Source organism: Chelonia mydas, chromosome 13, assembly GCF_015237465.2.
Source record: "Chelonia mydas isolate rCheMyd1 chromosome 13, rCheMyd1.pri.v2, whole genome shotgun sequence".
NCBI classification, from domain to species: Eukaryota; Metazoa; Chordata; order Testudines; family Cheloniidae; genus Chelonia; species Chelonia mydas.
Window position 1 is genome coordinate 31,034,600 of NC_051253.2, and position 21,640 is coordinate 31,056,239.

At 39.5% G+C, this 21,640-nt stretch overlaps 2 protein-coding genes across 10 annotated transcripts in view; both read left to right on the forward strand.

Annotated features, from left to right (window-relative positions):
• The first annotated feature begins 392 nt into the window (after window positions 1-392).
• Window positions 393-21,640, forward strand: part of CPNE1 (copine 1) — an 89,012-nt gene continuing 67,764 nt past the window's right edge. For 3 of the 9 annotated variants that reach the window (XM_037915860.2, XM_037915853.2, XM_043527474.1), the window contains exon 1: window positions 393-523. The gene's annotated coding sequence lies outside the window, so the exon portion shown is untranslated. Of the gene's footprint in view, window positions 524-1,235; window positions 1,349-4,127; window positions 4,211-10,946; window positions 11,079-21,640 lie in introns of those variants that run through there. The other 6 variants (XM_043527472.1, XM_037915857.2, XM_043527470.1 and 3 more) reach the window with 4 other exon arrangements.
• RBM12 (RNA binding motif protein 12) lies at window positions 10,958-17,007 on the forward strand. Its single transcript, XM_037915852.2, has one exon. It carries the CDS (start codon window positions 10,958-10,960, stop codon window positions 13,595-13,597), a length of 2,640 nt encoding a protein of 879 aa, XP_037771780.1. The 3' UTR covers window positions 13,598-17,007.

Below are 21,640 nucleotides of genomic sequence, written 5' to 3' on the forward strand. Positions count from 1 at the left end.
CTCCCCTCCAGCAGGGCCACGTGGCAGCGCGGCTGGAAGGGGGCGCGGCCGGCGGCTCGGGGCGCCAGGCTCCGCGCAGCGCATCGTTCCGCCAGGCGCGGCTGGGGCGCGGTGGGGGCAGGGCCGGGCTGGGGCGCCCGCCACGAGGCGCGAGCGAGCGGCAGCCCGGGACAGAGGCGGCGGCAGCAGCAGCGAGGCGCGCTACGCACGGCCGCCGCCCCGCCCCGCGCGCTGCAGCAGGGCAGCAAGTCCCCGGCGGCCGAGGAGGGGCCGGCTGCGCGGCCCGCCCCCTCTGCGGCGGGGCAGAGGCGGAGCGCGCGAGAGCGCGTCACCAGAGCACCGCCCCTCCCTCCTGCTAGGCCCCGCCCCTCACCTGAAGCCCCGCCCGCTCCCTCGCAGCGGCGCCTCAGCCGCGGCGGCCATTTTGTGGCGCTGCTCGGTCGGTGGCGCTGGGCTCGCGCGGGGAGCGGGGCCCGGGCGGCGATTAGCTCCTTTCTAACCCTTTTTCCATACAGATTCCTCGGTAAGGAACCGGCAACGTCCGGGCCGGGCTCGGCCCCGTCCCGTCCCCTCAGTGGCCCGTTCCCCGCGCGGCAGGGCCCTGTCTCGGGGGGCTGGGCCGGGCCCGGCACGGAACGTATCCTCCCAGCCGCACAAAGGGGGGAGGGGCAGGGACTGGGCTGAGGAGGCCCCAGGGCCTGGGCGGCTCCTGCTCCTCACCGGGGCGCGGGCCTCAGCGTGCCCGTGTCTCCGCCCGCGCTCGCAGCGCTCCGTTTTCGCCCGGGGCCGTAGGTGCGGGCGCCGCTCACGGCCCGGCTGAGCTGCGCGGCTCGGAGCGGCCCGTGCGAGTTGCGCGGCCTCTGCGCGGGGTAGGCGGCGCGCTCGGGCGGGCGTGGAGTGCCCTGGCCGCGGAGCCGTGTTTTCCTCTCGCAGACAGCCAGGCGGCTTCCGCCCGTCTGTGCGCTGGGCTGTTGAGCGTGAGCCCCGTCCCGGCGCGGGGCTTTGGCTCCAGGGGCCTCGGAGCGGAGGATGGGAAACAGGAGTAAGCTGGATACTGACTCGCCTTTAACGTGCTCGCGTCTCGGGGCGCTCGTGGGTGATGGCTCCCTCAGTGCGTGCAAGGAGTGCTCTGCCGTGACCGTGACAACAAATTGACGTGAAGCTTGTATGCCTTTGGGAAGGGGCAGAAATAAAAGCAATGGCACTATTAGGTTGTGATGGTGATGTTTGTACCCTCATAGGCCAGCTGGATACAAGGTGTAAGCACAACACTTCTTACTTGGTGAGCTGACTACAGCATTTGTGGCAATCGAATTCTCCTTTGTGGTTCACATTGTTTCACCGGTTGGTATGTGTCAGAGGATCTTGGCATGCCTTAGCTCTAATTCATTCTGGTTTGAATAGGCTCACTTCTCAATCATAGGCAATACAACTAATCATTACAGCCTCTCTTAGAGAGACAGTTGGGTTATCCACTGTTGATAGTGGACAGGAACAGTTGTGGGCATCTTTCAGTGAGAGGACCTGGAGATTGCCTCTTTGCTCTTAGCTTTACAAGAAGCCTTTTGCTCTTTTCCAAAGTGAATATGTGGCTATGATGAAAAAGGAAGCTGTGCTGGAAAAATTATAATATGTGTTTCTATCAGTTTTTTCCCTAGAAAGACTAGGGAGGAGGAGTTGGCAAAAGTGAAGTTTAAATAGGATAAAATGCCCTTATCGCTAACATAAGGAATGTAACTGTATGAAAGATGTTTATGTAAACTGGTGTTACTTTAATCATAACTGCAGATTGTTGATGTACTCAGAACTACTGTAGCTTTTTCTTAGGTGCTGTAGAATATAGGAAAATGTGCTTCAAAATGGGTCCTAAGAAGAATGCATCTAGATTCTGTGTTAATACAGGAGGTTGGACTAGATGTTGGAATCTGTGAAACATGAATCTATTCTCTGAATTTTCCTCTTTCTCTGTGGGAGAAAATATCTTGGTTCTTGTTGTATTATCTTGTGTCCTTTAGGCTTGTGTATCTCTTCAAGCTTCCCTTCCCAACTCTCACTGCTGGGGTTAGGCAAGTAGATCAGTGTATTTTTTCCCACCTTTAGAGAACCTCATGGCTTATTTTCACTTGTGACCTAAATTGGGTCACATCCTAGTCTCCAGTGGATATTTGTCTGCAGTGCAAAACCAATGGGGAATGTGGCAGAATTGAATTTTTTCAAGAAAGGTGTAAATCTAGAATTATGAGGGTGATTCAGATCACAATTGTCAGTTCTGTATGGAAAAGCAGTTCCCGCTTCTTACTTCATTTGGTTGTGTATGGAGGTAACACCCTTGTGAGCACCAAATTGACATGAAATAATGTCTCTTCGTGACTTAAAGTGCTCTTAAATGTGCTCTTTTAAATGTTCTGATTCAAGATCTAGAAAATAACTTAGATTTGTCTAAACAAATCATGATGTTGGCTAATGGTAAATTAATTATGCTGGATGGGTACAATACAAAGTTCAAACGTGGTAGACTATTTGAAGAACGCTATTGGGTTTTGCATACTATAATGTGGTATTTTGTAGTATAATGTATCTTTAGTGCGGTATTACTTTAGCCTATTTTTATTAGTTTTAGGTTTCTAGATAAGTGTACACAACTGGAATGCTTTTTGATCTGTGTAGTGGAAATGTTCTGAATTATCTGGAATTTCTTGGTAAAATGTTGCTTCTGCATGAAAGATCTATTCCAAATCCATACTTAAATAGATAAACATTTGTGTGAAAGCTGTCCTTTAGGTTATGTCATATCTTTTTGTATTGGAAATTACTTTTTGAAACTGGCCACTCTTTGGAGCAAATAGCAGATTCCTAATTTGGGGTTGTCTGGTCTTGAGTCCTCTTTTTTTAAAATAAAAAAGCATGGCTTTGTTTTGGAGATGAGTATATTTGTCACTTTAATCGAAAGTGTAACTTGTGGGACTTCAGTTTACATATTTTTCTCACTTGTAATTTTGCTGTTGGTGTCCTGTTTCCTGAAAGGTTTTTGAATGTGACTGCTTATTTTAATCTTTTGATAGTGAATTCTTCTAGATTATATGCAGTACATTTAACGCCAGTTTGTGGATGCATGTCAATACTGAATGTTTACAGCAGATGCCCCCAGTGGTCCAACTTCATGAGAAAAGGGCAACTAATTCATACTTTTTCTGATTACATGTTGCTCATTTTTTTTCTTAATATATTTTTCCGTAGGTACTCTCCAGAGAGTCAAGAGTATTGTGTGAGGTGGTCTATTAGGTAATGGAATAGTTAATAAGTGATTTTTTTTCAGACATACACACACATTTCCAGTAAAACCATATAGCTTTTTTGCTCACTCTTGTGATCCCTGGAATAGAAATTTAATAATCTTGAGTACAAAAAATTACTGGCATCTGACTCTTGTATTGCATGTTAGATTAGGGTTGTAGACTACAAACAAAAAGGCATGGGTTCCCATAGTACCGTATATGAAAATGTGCGTTTTCCAAAGATGAGACTTTGACATGTGTCTTAACTGAAAATTTTTTGCTGGTTCTTGGAAGGATGTTGGTCTGTGTAGTTTCTAGAAGTGTTTATCAGCTGCAGCATAAGGTACTGTTTTGCTTAGGTGGGGCTAGGAAGGTGCAGAATTAAAAAGCAATTGACTTGATAGTGTTAGTAACAAATGGTTTGGGTAAGGTTTTATTATTCAGTATCAGGATTTGATTCTACAGTGTGAGTTTTGGGGGGTCAGGGGTGTGACCCTTGCCTTCTAAAGATACATTGATGGGTATCTGAAAAGGGGGGAAAAAAATTGAGATGTTAAATTCTGTGTAATGAGTGTCTTCTGGCTTTTAATTTATATGTATTCTTCTGCCAAGGCATACTTATGAGTTAATATTTGGTAACAAAGTATAATTAAGCAAGTGCAATTATCAAAATGTAAGTGTAAGAGATTAACAAGTGTTTAAATTTTTTGCACACTTAGTCTTGTTGGTATATGATGCAGTGCTTTGTGGTGGTCTCAAACCTGAACTTCCTTAATATACAGTTCATTGTGGACCGTTACTGCTGTTGTGTTGCCTGAATTGATTTTTGCCTCCATTTATTCTTTATTGCAGTCTAAAAGTTGGTTTTAATTGGTTGCCCACAGGATTGGCTTGGCTTCTGCTACTTATTAAGAAAAAAACATCAGTCTCTGCAGGTAAGAGATTTTTGACATGAAGATTTCTTTTTATGCGTGTTGACTACATGTTAAGAAATATTCTTAACAATTATGTGGAATATATGAATTGGTAGAAAAATATTTTGGTCAGTAAAAATTGCGTGTGCGCGCACACAGAGTTTGGCTTTTTAGCTCTGATTCCCATTGGGAATGGTTGTTATGGCAATGTTGTCCTTGTAAATGACTTTTCTGCCATATTCTGAAGTAGTGCTGTTTTATCAGCATATGGTAGTTTTGAATACTCTCTCCAATTTTCCACTGTTTGTAAATGTAGGTATTTGCTGCAGACAGTAGTTCTGCATGTTCCTAAAAGCTATAAATATCAGTGTGTAAAATATATACTATTTGGGTTCTTATAGCTAGGATTTGCAGTATTTAGAGAGCTCGGATATATTTATTTCTGATAAGGTATTTAGGCTTTTCTAATTTAACAGGTGAATGCTAGTCCTTGGAGGGGAAAAAAAAGTCTCCTACCTGCCCAGTTCTAGCTATCATTAGTCCCCTAACACATCTTGGGCTAGATACCTTCAATCCTTCCTTCAGCATCAATGCTATTCTGCCTTCTAGACTCTGTCCAAGGATTGCCAGACACGTGCGTGTGTTGTTGATGGTACTGTAGATTAATACTCAGTAGGGACTAGGTTGAGCCTTCCAAACTTGTGTTTATACCTGTGAACTACATGTAAATTCAAAGGTTACTCCAGTCCCTTCTCTGTTCAACGCTTTTTACATATGGCCTTAAATTACTTCTTATCCTCTCTGTGTACCCAGTTTCTGTTAATCTTCCTGAAAGTTACACATTGTCAGAGTATAACACTTACAAATATTGTCCTCTTATGTGTTGCACACTTACGATAATAGCAGTTATTTTTGAATCTGGAAATACAAGTAATTGTCTATCAAGATAAACATGATAAGTTTTTAATTGAAATGATTTCTTAATTTTAATTTAAACTAGATTTTTATTTGCATGTGGGTAGTTCTTCACTTTCCATTTTTAGTCATAAATTGCTAAAGTGGATTTTATACTTTAGTAGAATTTCAGATTTTACATAGATACTTCATACTTAAAATGCCCACCTGTACTGCAAAAGTCAAGATGAGGGTCTCGGCTCATTGTCATCCTTAAAATGAGAACAACATAACTCTGAACACAATTGATAAGCCCACACTATATTTGCAACCATCACCTATTGAACTGGAAATGCTTTAACCAGGCCATGCTGCTCCATCACGGTTTGTAGTTTGAATCAATGGGATTTATGCATCTAAATCACTTAAGTGCTTTAGAAAATTCTACCCTTAAGAGCTTAAGTATAGGCTCCTATTTTTTGTGAATTTGGGCCTGAGAGTGGTTTTAGGAGTTCATAATTTTGTTACAGTGAAATTCTAAAATGTTTATATTAAAATTGAAGCTGTTTTGTTTTGAAATGACAGATGTTGTTATGGAACTAAGAAGCTTATCAAAAATACAGTTTTAACACCTGATGTTGCAAGCACTTATGGACATGCTTTACTTCAAGCACGAGTAGTCTCATTGAGTCAAAGCATCTAGCCATTTGAGTAAAGTTCGATCACCTGTTAAGTGTTTGCATGATCAGGACCTTAATTTTCAATATTTTAATTTTTTACCTATAACAGTTTTGTAAAATTCAAATAAGAGATCCTACCAGGAGTGATTTAAAAAAAACCCCTGCATTTATGATTGTTAATTTTAAATTACAGAAAGAGTTTATTTTCTGTAATACATAAGTCTTACTTTTCAAGTTGGAATACCTGAATCCCATTAAAATTAATGGGAACTGGGAATCTGAATCCCAGTCCCTCTAAATAGGTGACTTTCAAAATATCAAGCTAAAGTAAAATTTGTTAAATTAACAGATTATTAGCAGTTAGACAACTTCTGGCCTGTGGGCCAGATTCAGGATAATAAATGTAATTGTCTGGCATCCATAAAACATTGGGTCTTCAGAATGGAAACCATAATTTTAAAAAAGCTTCAAGCTTATAGTTGCAGTGATAAGCTTTCAAATGCGATACAGCACTGTCTTAACCTGAAATGAGAGTTCGAAGAGGCCTGAACTCCTCAGTCATCTCAATGACATGCTACCTGTGAAACCTACCAATGATTACTTAGGGACAAGATTATAAACTAGATATGCAGTGCAGCATTTGAAACAAATCTTTAATTTTCTGATTCACTTACTGCGTTTGAACATGCTAGAGTTACTGCATGCATACATGAGAAAATAGAGACCCCGCAAATGTGATGTATTTTTTTAAATGGTGTGATGTCAGTTGTAATTCTTTGAATCACAGGTAGTTATGACGTGGCCCCTGGTGTAATAAAAATGCTCTTTCTCTCCACAGAATGAGTTTGACATTTTTTTAAAATATCTAGTAAGAAATGTAGCTTGGATTCTAAGTACATCCTTAAATCTTCCGCTGCTTTGGAGAAATTAAAAAATATAAATTGCACTAAAAATATGTAATTACTAACCACTTAAAATTGTACAAGTAGAAAACCCATCCAAATCACCTTTTTGTGTAAACATTTTTATTTGTCAGCAGTTAATGCTCTTATCCATTATTGTGACACTCCTGGTGTATCCTTGAGGAGGTCATTATGAAAAAGTCAGTGTTTTCAATTTGACAGAGGATAAAATAAGTAGTGGAAAAACGTGTGATTTTTGAGGGTATATGAGTAAAAATGATACAAATATATAAGTTTAATCTCTTTACGTAGCAGATAATGCTGAGGACTTATGTCTCTTAATATTTAACATTTAAAAGTTGGAGTTCCTGAATACCTTAGTTGGTTGTATTACATGATTTTCAAAACTAATCAGTGCTGTAATATGGACACTCTTGGGCCCCTAGCTTTTTAAAAATAGTTTCCTGTTAAATATTTGTAATTTTGGCATGTATTTAAGCATCATGTCCTTCTAATATGAATTTTATCCTGTGATGTGAAGCACAAATTCCCTTTTTTATAACAGTTCAGTAATGCTGCTTTCCTTAAATTTGTAAGGATTTTCATTAGAAATCACTGGTTTTGGAGATTTGTAGCCTTATTTAAGGATCGGTTAAATTTATGTTTCCCTAAAATTACGTGGATAACACTTCCTTTTTAAAACGGAGAACAAAAAAGTTTTAAATGCTAACATGCTATTGTAGAAATCATAGCAGTTTTTGAGTAATACAGGGTTTGACAAATGGTTTACTTCTGTGATGTAAACACTTCTGCTGTTCAGAAGAAAATTATACCATTACCCTTGAAAAATGGTTGAGCAAACAAATTTAATTTTCAGATTTTTTACTATAAACTTAAAAAACATGTTGTAAGACTTCTAGAAAGTATTGAAATGAGACAAATGGCCAAACTAAACACATTCCAAAAGTTTAAAAAATATATTTTACCAAAAGACTGGAAAGAGACTTACTTTTAAAAAATACTCACTTAAAGGGTGGTGAATATATCTTCCTTTACAATTACGCTTGGTATTTCTGTGGAAGAAAGTGTTTTCTTATTGGTAAATACCAATATGTTTTCATGTATTCCACTTTATTTAGGTCACATTTTCTGTTGCCTTAGCAGTTTCAGTCCCTTCAATCTAGGAAATTCTGGTACCAAAATGTAACCAAAGCTAGAGCAGCAGCACAGCAGATAGTGTACCAGTATAGTAGGTAGGGCACTGCTTGTTGCAGGTAATTAATATCTCTGCTGTTGCCTTTAAGGAGACAGGAAGCAGAGGGGGCAGCCACACTTCTAATGCCAATTAGGAATGGGGCAAAGCCTACATAATGTTAAAACCCATTGCTGATGGTGATTAGGGGAGGAAAAGGGCAGACTGCAGAATGCTTCAAAGGATAGAAATGGCCTTTCTCCAGTTAGAGTGAAACACAGGCTGCTTGAGAGCATAAAGTTAGGTGCCTTTGATCTGTTGGCCATAATGCACGGGACTGCTCATTTCCCCCCAAAATGGTGGTAGCCTTCTGTTTTGCCTGAATATTTAGTTCAACCAGGTGTCAATGTGGATATTCTTTGAATTTTCTGTAACAGTGCACAGCAATATTACTCAACAGTTCAGAATGGGAATTGGAGAATAAAGTCTACATCAAAACTGCTGGGGGAACTTAGGGAGGCAAGCGTAACTGAGTTTGAATTTTACTTGTACACTGAGAAATATTGCTTTTAGTGTGGCAGAAAGTGCTGTGGGATCTTATGATCACAATTGATTAGGACTTTAGTTTTACATCCAACTTTGGTGTGACATCTTCGGTAGCACATTGCCTCCTAATGCTGCAGAAGCTCATCTGGTTTTTAATTCCCTTATGGATATCTAACACCACTTACTGTGGCATATAGGAGTTTTCAGAGGTTTTCATCCAAGTATTGAACGGGCTTTCATTGCTTAATGAGGGAGCTAATGGGATTCTAGGGGAGGAGAGGATCAGGTGAAGGAAGATGCTGGTAACTACCCGGGACAATAAACTGGCTTCTGAATCAGGGAATTGGGGTAGGCTTGGAAAATCTAAAGCACTGAAACCTTATCCTCCTGCTAAGTGTTTGTTTAGATTAGGAAATAACTTGAGGAAAACTAAGATGTTTGAAATTAGGTCAGAATTAGCTAAACTTTTTCCTGGTGTATGTATACACAGGTTAACTCCCTTTGTCTAGATTTAGCAGGATGAGGTCAAACCTAAAATTCCTCCATGGTTGACCTCAACTAGTTAAATTGAGGTTAACATATTTTACTTGTGGCCTTGGTCTGGAGATTTAAGATAAAAATGTAAGCATGTCCTAGCTGACATGCTAACTATCGTTCTAAGTCTAGTTTAGACAAGACACTCTGCCTTTTACACTTGCAAAACTGGGTAAAGACAAGAGGGAACCTAGCTATAATGCATGTTAACATAACACCTTTATATCCTAGGGCCTTTTGTCTATAGTAGCAAAGTAGTTGGGCTTAACTAATGAGCATTAGCCAACTCCAACCTAACCTTGATCTCTCTTCCTAATCAAGTTAAAAACCATAGCACAAGGTTACATTTCACTGTGTAGCCTGTACCACCCCCAGTGGTACGGTGGGAAGGGTGACCACTTCTAAGGAGTGATGACAATGCAGACTGTCCCTCACTATCAGTATGATTCACAGCCTGCACTGTGGCCCCATCCTTCTCCAGCTGGTATATGAGTTATGGCCCACAGTGAGAGGTAGAAATTTATTTCTCTTTGCCACTGACATCGACCTTTAGCTCTAAGGTCCAGAATAGATTAGGAAAATAGTGTTTTAAAAACATTCACACTGCTTTTAAATATCATTTATCTTGTGTAGGTTAGGAGGTGAACTTAGAGTTGATCTCAACCTGCTAACACATATTTAAAGGTCTTAATTCCTGTCTACACTAGATGCTTAGGCACCATTTTAAAATGCTGGTATTTCCCTAGTCTGGACAGGCCTAAAGGGAGAAGGAAGGATGGAAATGGCTAAAGATTTAGGTCAAGTTTATTAACAAATGAATTAGGCCTCTAAATCCAGAGTTAGGCACCCAATTAAATGGCCTAATTCTAAAAAAGTGGCGAACACCCAGTTTTCCTATTGAAGTCAGTGGAAACTGTTGAAAACTTAGAAAATGTAAAGCCATTGAGTTAGTGGGTCTGACTTTAGGCACTCATCTTTGAGAATCTTGGCCTTAAGGTTTACATAATTACAGTCACCTGGGATACCATATAGCTGTGCCCATGTCCTGGTTCTGATCCACAGATCATTAGGCCTTGTGCAGGCTTTGCCTTTAGGCAGCAAGTGAAAGTTGGGAAAATACTGTTTATAAACCAGTTTTAAATAATGGAGTTTGTAGTTCTGGGGCAAGTTCCATTAATAAAGTGTATCTGGAAGCATATTGTTTATATGGGGTAAGGCTCAAAGGTCGTGTTAGGATTGGGATCCTATTGTGGTAGGTACTGCATTAACACAGAGGAAGATAGTCCTTGTCCCAAAAAACTTAACCTCCCCCCTCCCCTCTTGTTTTTGGGGTAGGGGGCGGTAAATGTGCTGTTTAAAATAAAAAGAAATTGAAAACTATGATTAAAAATTTGACCAAGCTAAATTTAAGGCTATGATTGATTCCTACTGATTTCCTTTCCCTCTCTTTGTAAAGATTTTGTAGTTAAGATCTGTGCAAAAGAGAAGGTCTTAAACTTTATTCAATAGTATTGCACTTTTTCTGTTCAGTCAGAGCACGAGTCTTTTAAGTATACAAAAGTGTCTTCTTGTTTCAGTAGTCTTCCAAGATTCAAGGTGTGCGGTACATTTTCTGCATGTGATCGCTGAAGTTCAATTGCTTAGCTGAAACATTAATTTTTTTGTACATTCCACTAAATATTGAACCATCTGAAGTAACAGTTCTGATTTAACTTCATTCTTGGTTTTTGTATTGACACTTATTTGGGTCTCAGGCTGACTTTCCTTTAAAATCTTGATTTAACAGATTATTTTGCAATTTTTGGTGCAAACCTTGAGTTAATCTTGTGTTGTTAATGTTTAATATTTTATTTGAATAAAAGTCTAGAACTTAAACATGCTTTAATTTTCAAGATGTCTTTAGGAGTGTGTAAACAATGTAGTAGATGGTGTCTGTAGGTAAATACGTGGTATCATAAACAGTAGTCTGACATAGCCGTTGCCTTTTCTCATCTGCAGGTGTGTGTTGTTTCAGCGCAGCATGGCTGTGGTCATCCGCTTGCAAGGTCTCCCGATTGTGGCGGGGACCATGGACATTCGCCACTTCTTCTCTGGATTGACCATTCCTGATGGGGGCGTGCATATTGTAGGGGGTGAACTGGGTGAGGCTTTCATCGTTTTTGCCACTGATGAAGATGCAAGGCTTGGTATGATGCGCACAGGTGGTACCATTAAAGGGTCAAAAGTAACGCTGTTGCTGAGCAGTAAAACTGAAATGCAAAACATGATAGAACTTAGTCGTAGGCGTTTTGAAACTGCCAATTTAGACATGCCACCAGCTAATGCTAGCAGGTCTGGACCACCGCCTAGTTCTGGAATGAGTGGTAGGGTAAACTTACCTACTACAGTACCTAATTTTAACAATCCTTCTCCTAGTGTAGTAACTGCAGCTACTTCTGTGCATGAAAGCAACAAAAACATACCCACATTCTCAACTGCCAGTATGGGAACTGCACCACCAAATCTTGGAGCTACCTTTGGTAGCCCAACGTTTAGCTCAACTATACCTAGCACAGCATCCCCTATGAACACAGTACCACCTCCACCAATTCCTCCTATCCCATCTATGCCATCTTTGCCACCAATGCCTTCTATTCCCCCCATACCTGTCCCGCCTCCTGTACCTACGCTGCCCCCTGTTCCCCCTGTACCACCAATACCCCCTGTTCCTCCTGTACCACCAATGACACCTATGCCTCCCATGTCAGGAATGCCTCCTATGAATCCTCCACCCATAGCACCTTTACCTACTGGAATGAATGGGTCTGGAACAGCAATGAGTATGAACAGTGGCTTGAATCCATTGTTTATGGGTCCTATGAATCCTGTAAATCCTATTCAGATGAATTCTCAAAGTGGTATGAAACCTCATTCTATCAATCCAGATGACTTGTATGTCAGTGTTCATGGAATGCCCTTTTCTGCAACAGAATCTGATGTGAAAGACTTTTTCCATGGGCTCCGTGTGGATGCAGTACATATGCTGAAGGATCACGTAGGCCGAAATAATGGAAATGGACTAGTTAAGTTTTTCTCTCCTCAAGATACTTTTGAAGCACTGAAGCGAAACAGAATGCTGATGATTCAGCGCTATGTTGAAGTTAGTCCTGCAACAGAGAGACAGTGGGTGTCTGCTGGAGGTCATATAACTTTCAAGCAAACCATGGGTCCTACTGGACAAACCCATCCTCCTCCGCAGACGCTTTCTAGGTCCAAATCTCCTAGTGGACAGAAAAGGTCACGGTCAAGATCTCCTCATGAGCAGGGTTTCTGTGTTTATCTGAAAGGTCTTCCCTTTGAATCAGAGAACAAACATGTGATAGATTTCTTTAAAAAGTTAGATATTGTTGAAGACAGTATTTATATAGCTTATGGACCCAATGGGAAAGCAATTGGTGAAGGCTTTGTTGAGTTCAGGAATGAAGCTGACTACAAGGCAGCTTTGTGTCATCATAAACAGTACATAGGGAACCGTTTTATTCAAGTTCATCCCATAACCAAAAAGGGTATGTTAGAAAAGATAGACATGATTCGGAAAAGATTGCAGAACTTCAGCTATGATCAGAGAGAGGTCATGATGAATACTGAGGGAGAAACAGGCCCACCAAAGTTGTGTGCACATATATCAAATATTCCATACAATATTACAAAAATGGAAATCCTTCAGTTTCTAGAGGGACTGTCAGTGGAAGAAAACTCTGTACAAATTCTTGTTGATAACAATGGGCAAGGTTTAGGACAAGCACTGGTTCAGTTCAAAACAGAAGATGATGCTCGTAAGTCAGAGCGCCTCCACCGTAAAAAGCTGAATGGAAGAGATGTTATTTTACGTATTATCACCTTAGAAGAAATGAGAGAAATTGAGAGAAATCCACCATCCCAAGGGAAGAAGTTGCTGAAAATGCCAATGCAAGGGAATGCAGCAATGCCAGGAGTGCAAAATGCTGGTGGTGATGAGCATTCCTTTATGGGTGGTAACTCAAAAGATGCAAATAATGGCCCTCCGTTTAATTTTCCCAGTAATTTTAGTGGGTCTAACACATTTGGTCCCCCTCTTCCACCACCAGGAATAGGTGGCTTTGGTGATTCTAGACCAGGAATGCCTTCAGTTGGAAGTAGTGGTTTACCTGGTGCCGGTATTGATGTCCCAGTTTTTGGGAGTGGTCCTAGTAATCTGAGTGGACCATCAAGTTTTGGAGGGGGACCTCAAAACTTCGGGAATGGGCCTGGTAATTTAGGTGGGCCTCCTAGCTTTGGTAGTGGCCCTCCTGGTATTGCAGGTGGTCTTGGACATTTAAGTGGACCTCCAGGGTTTGGACCTGGACCAGGAAACTTACATATTAGTGGACCCCCTGGTTTTGGAACAGGTTCTGGAAAGCCAGGGCCAACTGTCATTAAAGTGCAAAACATGCCTTTTACGGTATCAGTGGATGAAATTTTGGATTTTTTTTATGGTTACCAAGTGATCCCAGGTTCTGTGTGTTTAAAGTACAATGAAAAAGGTATGCCCACAGGAGAAGCAATGGTTGCATTTGAGTCTCGTGATGAAGCAATGGCAGCTGTTGTTGATCTCAATGACAGACCTATAGGTTCAAGAAAAGTCAAACTTGTTTTAGGGTAGCTGTTCATATAAAATGTTTGTAGAATAGATATTCATAGTGCTGTGATTAATTCATCCAGATTGTTTTTATAGTATTTCCAGGGTAGAACCTGTGGATTGTTTAAATTGCAAACAAATTTGTTTTGATAAGGCAGAGCACTGGTTTAACCATTTACAGAAGAATTACTGCAAGGATAAGTGTGCAGTGAATTTCCCAGTACGGCTGTGTGGAGAAGAGAGACAGATTCTTATACACCAATAGAAAAAGTTTGCTAAAGCTGAATTGGCCACATAATGCTTATCAAGGAATCTAGATTGGTTTTATGTAGTTTTGGATAAGGGAAGTAGTTATGTATTAAGATGAAGTCAGTGAGTGGGTGCTATTGCAAGCCACTGTAAAACAAGATAGCTATTCCTAGATTTGGTTAAAAGCTGGCTGAATTTGCTTTGTTACAGGTCAAAGCTTTGTTTAAAATCCTGAATTTACTTTGCAACTGAATGAATTCTCAGTGTACACAGATTAACTGTTTTGTGTATGTACCTTTATTGTTTTTCAAAGGTTCTTGCTGTATGTGAACAGTCAAATTATGCACATTGCTGATGTGTCTACCAAACTAATTCCTATGCATATGAGCAGAACTGTTCTGTAAAATTCAAGCTGTTCTTTGTGGAATAACCTTTAGTTATTTTTATTGTTGCATTTAAAACTGTGCAGAATAAGACTTTTGCCACATAAGTGTAGGTATAACCTCAAATATATTGAGTTGACTGTTTACTTAAAAATGAATTATAAAGTTGATGCCATACAAGCAACAACTAGAAAACACTCATCATTGTTTAAGTAGCTTGATTTGTTAGGATTACATAAATCAGTTGGGATAGGATTTTCAGCACTAGTTTGGATATTTAATGTTGTAGTTCTCACATCTCTGGAACGTCTCACATGGAATGTCGCATTTAAGAGAACCAAAGGGATTAATATTACTAGAATATTGGAGTCCAGTTAAAGTTTTAAGAATAGTGTAAAACATATGAAAGAAATTTTTGAAATTACCAGTGACTCTGAATATTGTTATGAGACACTTCAGAGACTAAATTTTATTTTCTCCCAAAAACTTGAATCTACTTTCATTGAGTTATTGTGTATTTTTTTCAATAAAGTTATGTTGTTTAATTCCAGTTCAGTAAAGAATTGCCATTTTCTTTACTGTGCAGTAAAGCCTTTAATGGAGAATAGAGAATCAGAAAGCAATTTTACAGAAGAGTGAAAAATAGAACTCGCAGTTTGTCTACACTTAGCTTATAAAAAATTCAGACTCTTCTCTTGGTCTGAAAATCCCACTGTTCCCTGCAAATCATTGTACTTAAACACAGCAGTCTATAAACTATTCTGTTCGTTGGTTGAAGAAAAATGGTGCCTTTTAGTGTTGCATATCATGGAACACTGAAGTACGTAGCCTGGCATAATTTAGAGGTGCAAGTGGCAACAGTTTTATTCATGTGGTGTATAGGAGAGATTTGAAAGCCTGTGCAACACTACATCCTGAGAGGATTTCACAGTACAGGAATTTTTGGAAGGATTGTATAAAGGTGTACTACAATAAAGAGGTGGTTGCATTACACAGATGCTTTTGTAATTCATGAGTATAATTTTTTTTTGACAGATCACTAGGTGATGCTCTCTGACTATGGAAAAGTGATGTGATTGTATATACTGTTTAAAATTAAGCCTCCTGTTAATAAAACTGTCTCTGAACATTCATGTTATGCATTTTAACAGTCTTTGGGGATATTGTTTCAACAGCAGATTTTTTTTCCTCTTTGAAAGGCTGAAAGTTCTGTTACTGATGTCAGAAAGATGGGATATTTGAATAGGAGACAAAATAAGTCTTTCAGTTTATTTTTTTCAGTTTTGCTCTGTTCTTCAAACAGTACATTTTTATTAAAATTTCATATTATATTGCAGTTATTTGGGTGCTGTTTCTTCATATTTCATACTAGAATAAAAATATTGAAAAGGAAACCCTGCCTTCATTGTTCACAGAATTAATTGAATTAAGAATTTATTAGTATGTGGCTTGCAGAAACTGGTGGTAACTGTATTTCAAGCTTGAATGAATCACAACAAAGCATTTCTTGTTGTGAAATGTAATTAAACTACTGCTATCTGGAATTTGATTCCTTGTATATCTAAGATTTAATACAGTGCTGTGCATCTTGCTCCTCTTGGTATTTGGGTGTGGGATTTTTGGTATACGTTTCAAAATACTCTAGATATTGCTTTCACTGTGAAACATGCTTGTACACATGTTCCTTCAGACTTTCTAACAAGCTGCAGGTTTGTGTTGGAAATCTTTCATTTTCTGATTATTTTTAATTTTCTGTATGGTCTAAAGATTTGTAAAGCTGTTTCATAAGTTGTGCATTTGTAAAAGCTTTAATTCTGTTTACAAAAATTTATGTAAATGTGTTGTATTTGGAAGAGGAACTTTCTAAAGAAGGGTTTGAGTTTTCTGTTCTGCATCTTGCCAAACAGCTGATATGCTCATTGTCCTTTAGTGTAATGGGTTAGTAAATATATCTGTGTAAAATATATACTTGTAAGTAAATCTGTGGATTTCTCCATAAATATTAAGAAATCCTATTTGCCTAGAGAGTTTTGAGGTATATTTTGTATAAACACTGTAGGTGTGCACTTTTACAGTAGTTAAATATATTAATTTCTTAAAGCTAGTGTAAAGTATGCATTGAGCTAAAATTAATTGAAAATATCAGTCATACACCAAGTTGCCATAGCAACTTTTTCATGTTAGACAAACTGTCCCAAACTGTTAAAATCAAGGTAATGAAAATTTAGGATACTATTTATCCATAACTTAAACTTCATACAGAAAAAAATCTGAGCTTACAGGTGTCAGGTAGCTAGCAACAGTAAGAGGTTGGTAGATGATGGTGGCAGCCTAGTGGACGTTAGTTATTAACAGTAGGTGCTGCTTGTCAGTTACCTTGGCTAATTTGAAACCATAAAAACAGAAGTTATTAGTCGGAAGGGTCTAAATATCTGTGTCCCTTCAACTTGTAAAATTATCACTCAGAAAAATTTATCATGTGTAAAAATATGGCAATTAATTAGAAAATATGAATCTTGGGCTTATTAGTAAACAAGTTCAACAGTGTGTAATTATATTTTTATTAACACCTTATTTAAAAAGAGGCTTATAATTGACAGGGAAGAATTGTTGCTAGCAGGTGCCATGATATTAAATCTAAGGTTTTTTCTGTTTTTAAAGTAGTCTTATTTAATAAACAAGTTAAAAAAATAAAGCTGCTGCTTTTAATACTCCAGGAAAGAATGTTTCCTTGCACAACAAATCGTATTTTGGGAAAGCTAAAACTTTTTATTAATAAAGGAATACTGTCATTTAAAAAAATCTAAATGTTAGTGATTGGGGTTCTGTTGGTTTAGAAAATTGAAGGTTATGTCCTTTACAGTAAAATAAGAGCAAGAGTATCCTTTTCATAATAGGTTTACACACACAAATGTCCATCCTCAGAGTTTATCCGGAACAGGGAGGGATATGGGTAAACCAACAAGAGTTTATGCCAGATTACACTGAGCTCTTGAGAGAATTCCACAAATAGATCAAGAGTTTTTTGCTTTATTTTGACTGCAGTTTACTTGTGTTCTCTTAAGAACACGTGAAAGAAATCTTATCCAATAGCTGTTATGTATATTTCTGTGGCATTTTTTTTGTAGAATAGGGTATGGAGTTCTTAACAAAGAACAAATTCATCTCAGTTACCATAATAAACACTTTTATTAATTCCATATCAATTCTGATTCATTTGGTTTTAAATTCTGTGTTGGAGTTTCCTCTCTAATTTCTTAAAGTTAACGACTGAAGTCCAGAATCAAAGGACTTCACTTTTTTATACAAATCTGGAATTTAGTGTAGGTGGAAGTCTGCAGTCTTTATGTCCTCTGCAGTAAGATTGCTTGATTCTAGTTAATTATTTTTAGTGAGACTCAGTAGCTGGACTAACATCTGGAAAACATTTATATTTAAACTCAAAAGATGCTGTCAAACTGAGATTTTTTTTTAAATTGACTTTTCTAAAGTATTTGCTCATGCTTTAGATAACGTACATGATTTTAAAAACGGGTTTTCTGCTCTCCTGCTCGTTTATTAAAACGGAGCTTTCAGAACGGAAAGTGGGCAAGTCTGAGAACAAGCCACCCCTCTCCCCCCTCCCCTGCAAGCTCCTGCCTGCTGCCTCTTCAGTTTGTTTAGCTGCTACTGGAAAACACTCTTGCAGGGCCTTGAAGAATAGTGATGGGGACCTCATATGCACAGAGCAGTGCTTGATGTCATACTAGTGCATGAAAAGGGAGTACAACTAGCCATCAGCAGAACAGGGAAAGTGACTGTACGCTAAATGGTGTCATGCACAAAGTGAAACTTGAAAACTTTTTTCTAATTATTTCTAGTTATAAGACCTTTCCGTTTTAGGTAGGCACAAAATTGTAAGATAGTTTTCAAGTTATTTCCCTTTAAGGATTTTCCCTCAAAATGAAAAATCTTTATCAGTTGCTAGTATTCTCTCCATAAGTAAGTTTTGTGGCTCTTCTCCTGCACTGTTCCTTCCTGGTGTCTGCTCTGGTGAATGTGCTGTAGCTCCTTTCCATAGAGATGATTTTCCTGACTCAGTAGGTCTCAAGGGTTTATTTTTTCCCCCCAATAGAAAAGGGCCTGAAATTCCATGTTCTGGGGAATACTTCCCACCCGCTGCATCTGGATGTTCTTGTCTCAGGTCTTCCGTCATTTTGAGTCTGAATATTGAATTGTCTGGTAATTATAGTTTTATAAGCTTGCCTCTCCTTTGTTTTAATGCACTTCTCTCTCTCAGTGCTCCAGTGTGTCTCAACATGTGGTTCATGTGCGTCAAAATGGATGGTTTAGCCTACACCCTTCATTTTCTACATTGGCAAAGTTGTCTCTGCAGGTTCCTGTATGTGGTGACCCTCAATTTTTTTAATGGGAACAGTCCCTGTGGAACAATGTTGTGTACGTTTTTTTCTTTTGCAGGGGGGAGGGGAATGAAACAAGGTAGCTACTTCTAGGGACCTTACGGCATCATAGATCTGAACTTAAATTTGCTTGTTTTCTCTGCTTTCAAATTGTGGCATGTCCTCATGTTGTATATGAAATGGTCCTTTGCAAATGTAGTTCCCAGATGTTTCCCAAATGTACTAAAATAAGCTTTGTAGCCCAGTAAAAGATACTTCCTCTTAAGAAGATTGACTTGCACCAACTCAGTTTTTATAATCCTTCAGTTGAATACCCATTTGAAAGTGAAAAGATGGTTTTATGTTTCCCCCTTTGGAAACTTATTTTCCTCATTTCTTATTACCTATAAACTACTGTGGCCTTTCCTCACTTCATCATTTGTATATTAGTTCACTATGGAGTTACTACAGCTCTGGGAATAGGGTTTAATGAGTATTCTCCTGGCTGACTCCAAGGCTGTGCAGCACAAAACTCTGCAACGAAGACAGTGGATGAAAAGTACAATTTCTCTAGCCTCTACAATAGAAGATGTGTAGGATCTGACACATAATGCAGTGAATACAGGAATCTTCTCCTACCAAAGTCCTCTTGCTTTTCACGCTTTGCCTTTTGGACCTATCACTATAGAATATATATAAATGGTTACTTGAAAACTTCATGATACAGCTGTTCTCCACATCAGTAGAAACCCAATATTCAACCAAAATTGAAGGCAGGTTTGGGTGGAAACTGAAAGTACAATCGAAGTCTATACTAGTTAAAATAAAAACGACAAACAAAACTTCTTTGGCTAACTGCGTGAAATTTTGAACTGTTCCCCCCCTCCCCCGCCCCTTCCCATCAAAAATTCATAGTTTTTTGTCTAGCTTTCAGAAACTTAAAAGGCTCTCATTGTGATAATATCTTCTACTTGATCTTTTAACTTTCAATCAGGACTGTTCCATAGTTGCTGAAATTTGCTCCAGAATCTAAGCGTTTATTTAAAAAATGTTTCTAACTCTTGTGGATAGTTTAACTAAAGCAATGTTCCCTGCTTTGAAACAATACATATGAAGGGTGTGCAGTGCCCATATTCATTTCAGTGGAAGGTTTAACTCTGAAATGTAAAGATGACCACCTAACTGTCTTCATTAGTTCATTATTATTTTGGTAGAAACATCCAGATATTGTGTCTCATGATACTAATGTGTTCCATTCTATACATTTGAGGTAGGCAAAAGCCACAACTGTGCCCCCTTCTGACAGTCACTACAGTGATATGCACTGGCAATTAAAAAATCTGCTGCTGTACAATGAAAGCTGAATGTCATTAATGCTGTCCCATCATGTTTCTAAAAAGCAGCTATTTAGTTTATTTTCATAACTAATTTAATAAAATCTCCATTTTAAAATATAAGTAAAGCTGTCCTAGAATTTCCAGGCTACCATTCCAGCAGAATTTAGGTTCAGTTTGCCATGGAATAAGTGGAGCCTTTCTTCTAGCACTACATTTACTTAGAGCTTTTCATTTGAGGATCTTAATGTTTTACTGAGGTTGGGTAAGTACAGTAACTCCGCACTTAACGGTGTAGTTATGTTCCTGAAAAATACAACTTTAAGTGAAACGATCTTAAGCGAATCCAATTTCCCCATAAGAATTAATGTAAATGGGGTGTGGGGGGGTGTTCAGGTTCCAGGGAAAAAAATTTCACCAGCCAAAAGACATTATATGTGGTTTGACTCTCAGCTGATACTAGGTAAGTGAAAATCCTCTGGCCCCAGAGTTCTGGTGAGGGCTTGGGTCAACAACACCCCCACTCCTAGGCCTGCGGAGTCCTCCCCATGCAAGCTCTGCGGGTTTGGGCTCCACATGGGAGCCAGGCAGAGCAGGCAAGCGGCAGCACACAGAAAGGTTTCAGAGTAACAGCCATGTTAGTCTGTATTCACAAAAAGAAAAGGAGTACTTGTGACACCTTAGAGACTAACCAATTTATTTGAGCATAAGCTTTTGTGAGCTACAGCTCACTTCATCACTAGCACACAGAAAGTGACACTGCTGCATCCTTCCCTAGCACCCAGTGGGGATGTGTCTGCTAGCCTCTGAGCAGCAGATTACACAAATGCCTGCTCCAGTTAGTGCCCGGGAGACCAGTCGTCCCCTAAGGGAACCAATCTGCCAGGTTGCATGGTACATTCGGGGGACAACACAGAGGCACTGGGCATCTAGATCCCTACATAGCTGGAGACAGCCATAGGCTTTTGGGGCCACAGGCACTGACTTTTCAAACTGCCGGGAGGTGCTTGACCCTTGGCTCTACCCCAGGCCCTGCCCTCACCCCACCCCTTCTCCCAAGGCCCCACTCCACCTGTTCCAGCCTAGTTCCGCCCCTGAGCATGCCACGTCCTCGCTCATCCCCCCTCCCTCCCAGCCTCCCTGCATGCCATGAAACAGCTGATTGAGGGAGAGGGGAGGTGCTGATCTTTGGGGCCCGCAGGTCTGCGCTGGCGGAAGGCGTTAGAACATTGCACAACTTTAAACAAGCATGTTCTCTAATAGAACATCAACTTAACGAAACAACTTTAACCAGGACGACTTTAAGTGAGGAGTTACTGTATTATGAGTCTGCTTCAAAAATAAAGCCAGGTGGAGGAGGGTGACTTGAGCTGTTGACACTTTCTCAAATCAGTGGCAGATCAGGGAATTGAATGCTTTTGTCTTCAAGTTGGTTAAAGGGACACTGTCTGGTCAAGTTTAGTCCCAAATTTAGGCTTTCTTCATGTAAGCTTTAATAAGATTAGTAGAGATGTTAATATATTTTTGTAAAAACAGAATAGAATTTTCTTTAAATATAAACATAGCCCTGCAGTTAATACAATCTAAATATTGCAGCATTGAGCAAGTAAATGAGAACTAGAAAGCAAAACAAACAAAAGTGAAAGACTAGTTAATATGGGTGCTATTTAACATAGTAATCTAAAATGTAAAAGTGTACGCTCTGAAAATCCCACATGGTCT

What these genes read in the sequence shown, in the direction of transcription:
- RBM12 (XM_037915852.2), top strand. Translation starts at nt 10,958, where the DNA reads ATGGCTGTGGTCATCCGCTTGCAAGGTCTCCCGATTGTGGCGGGGACC.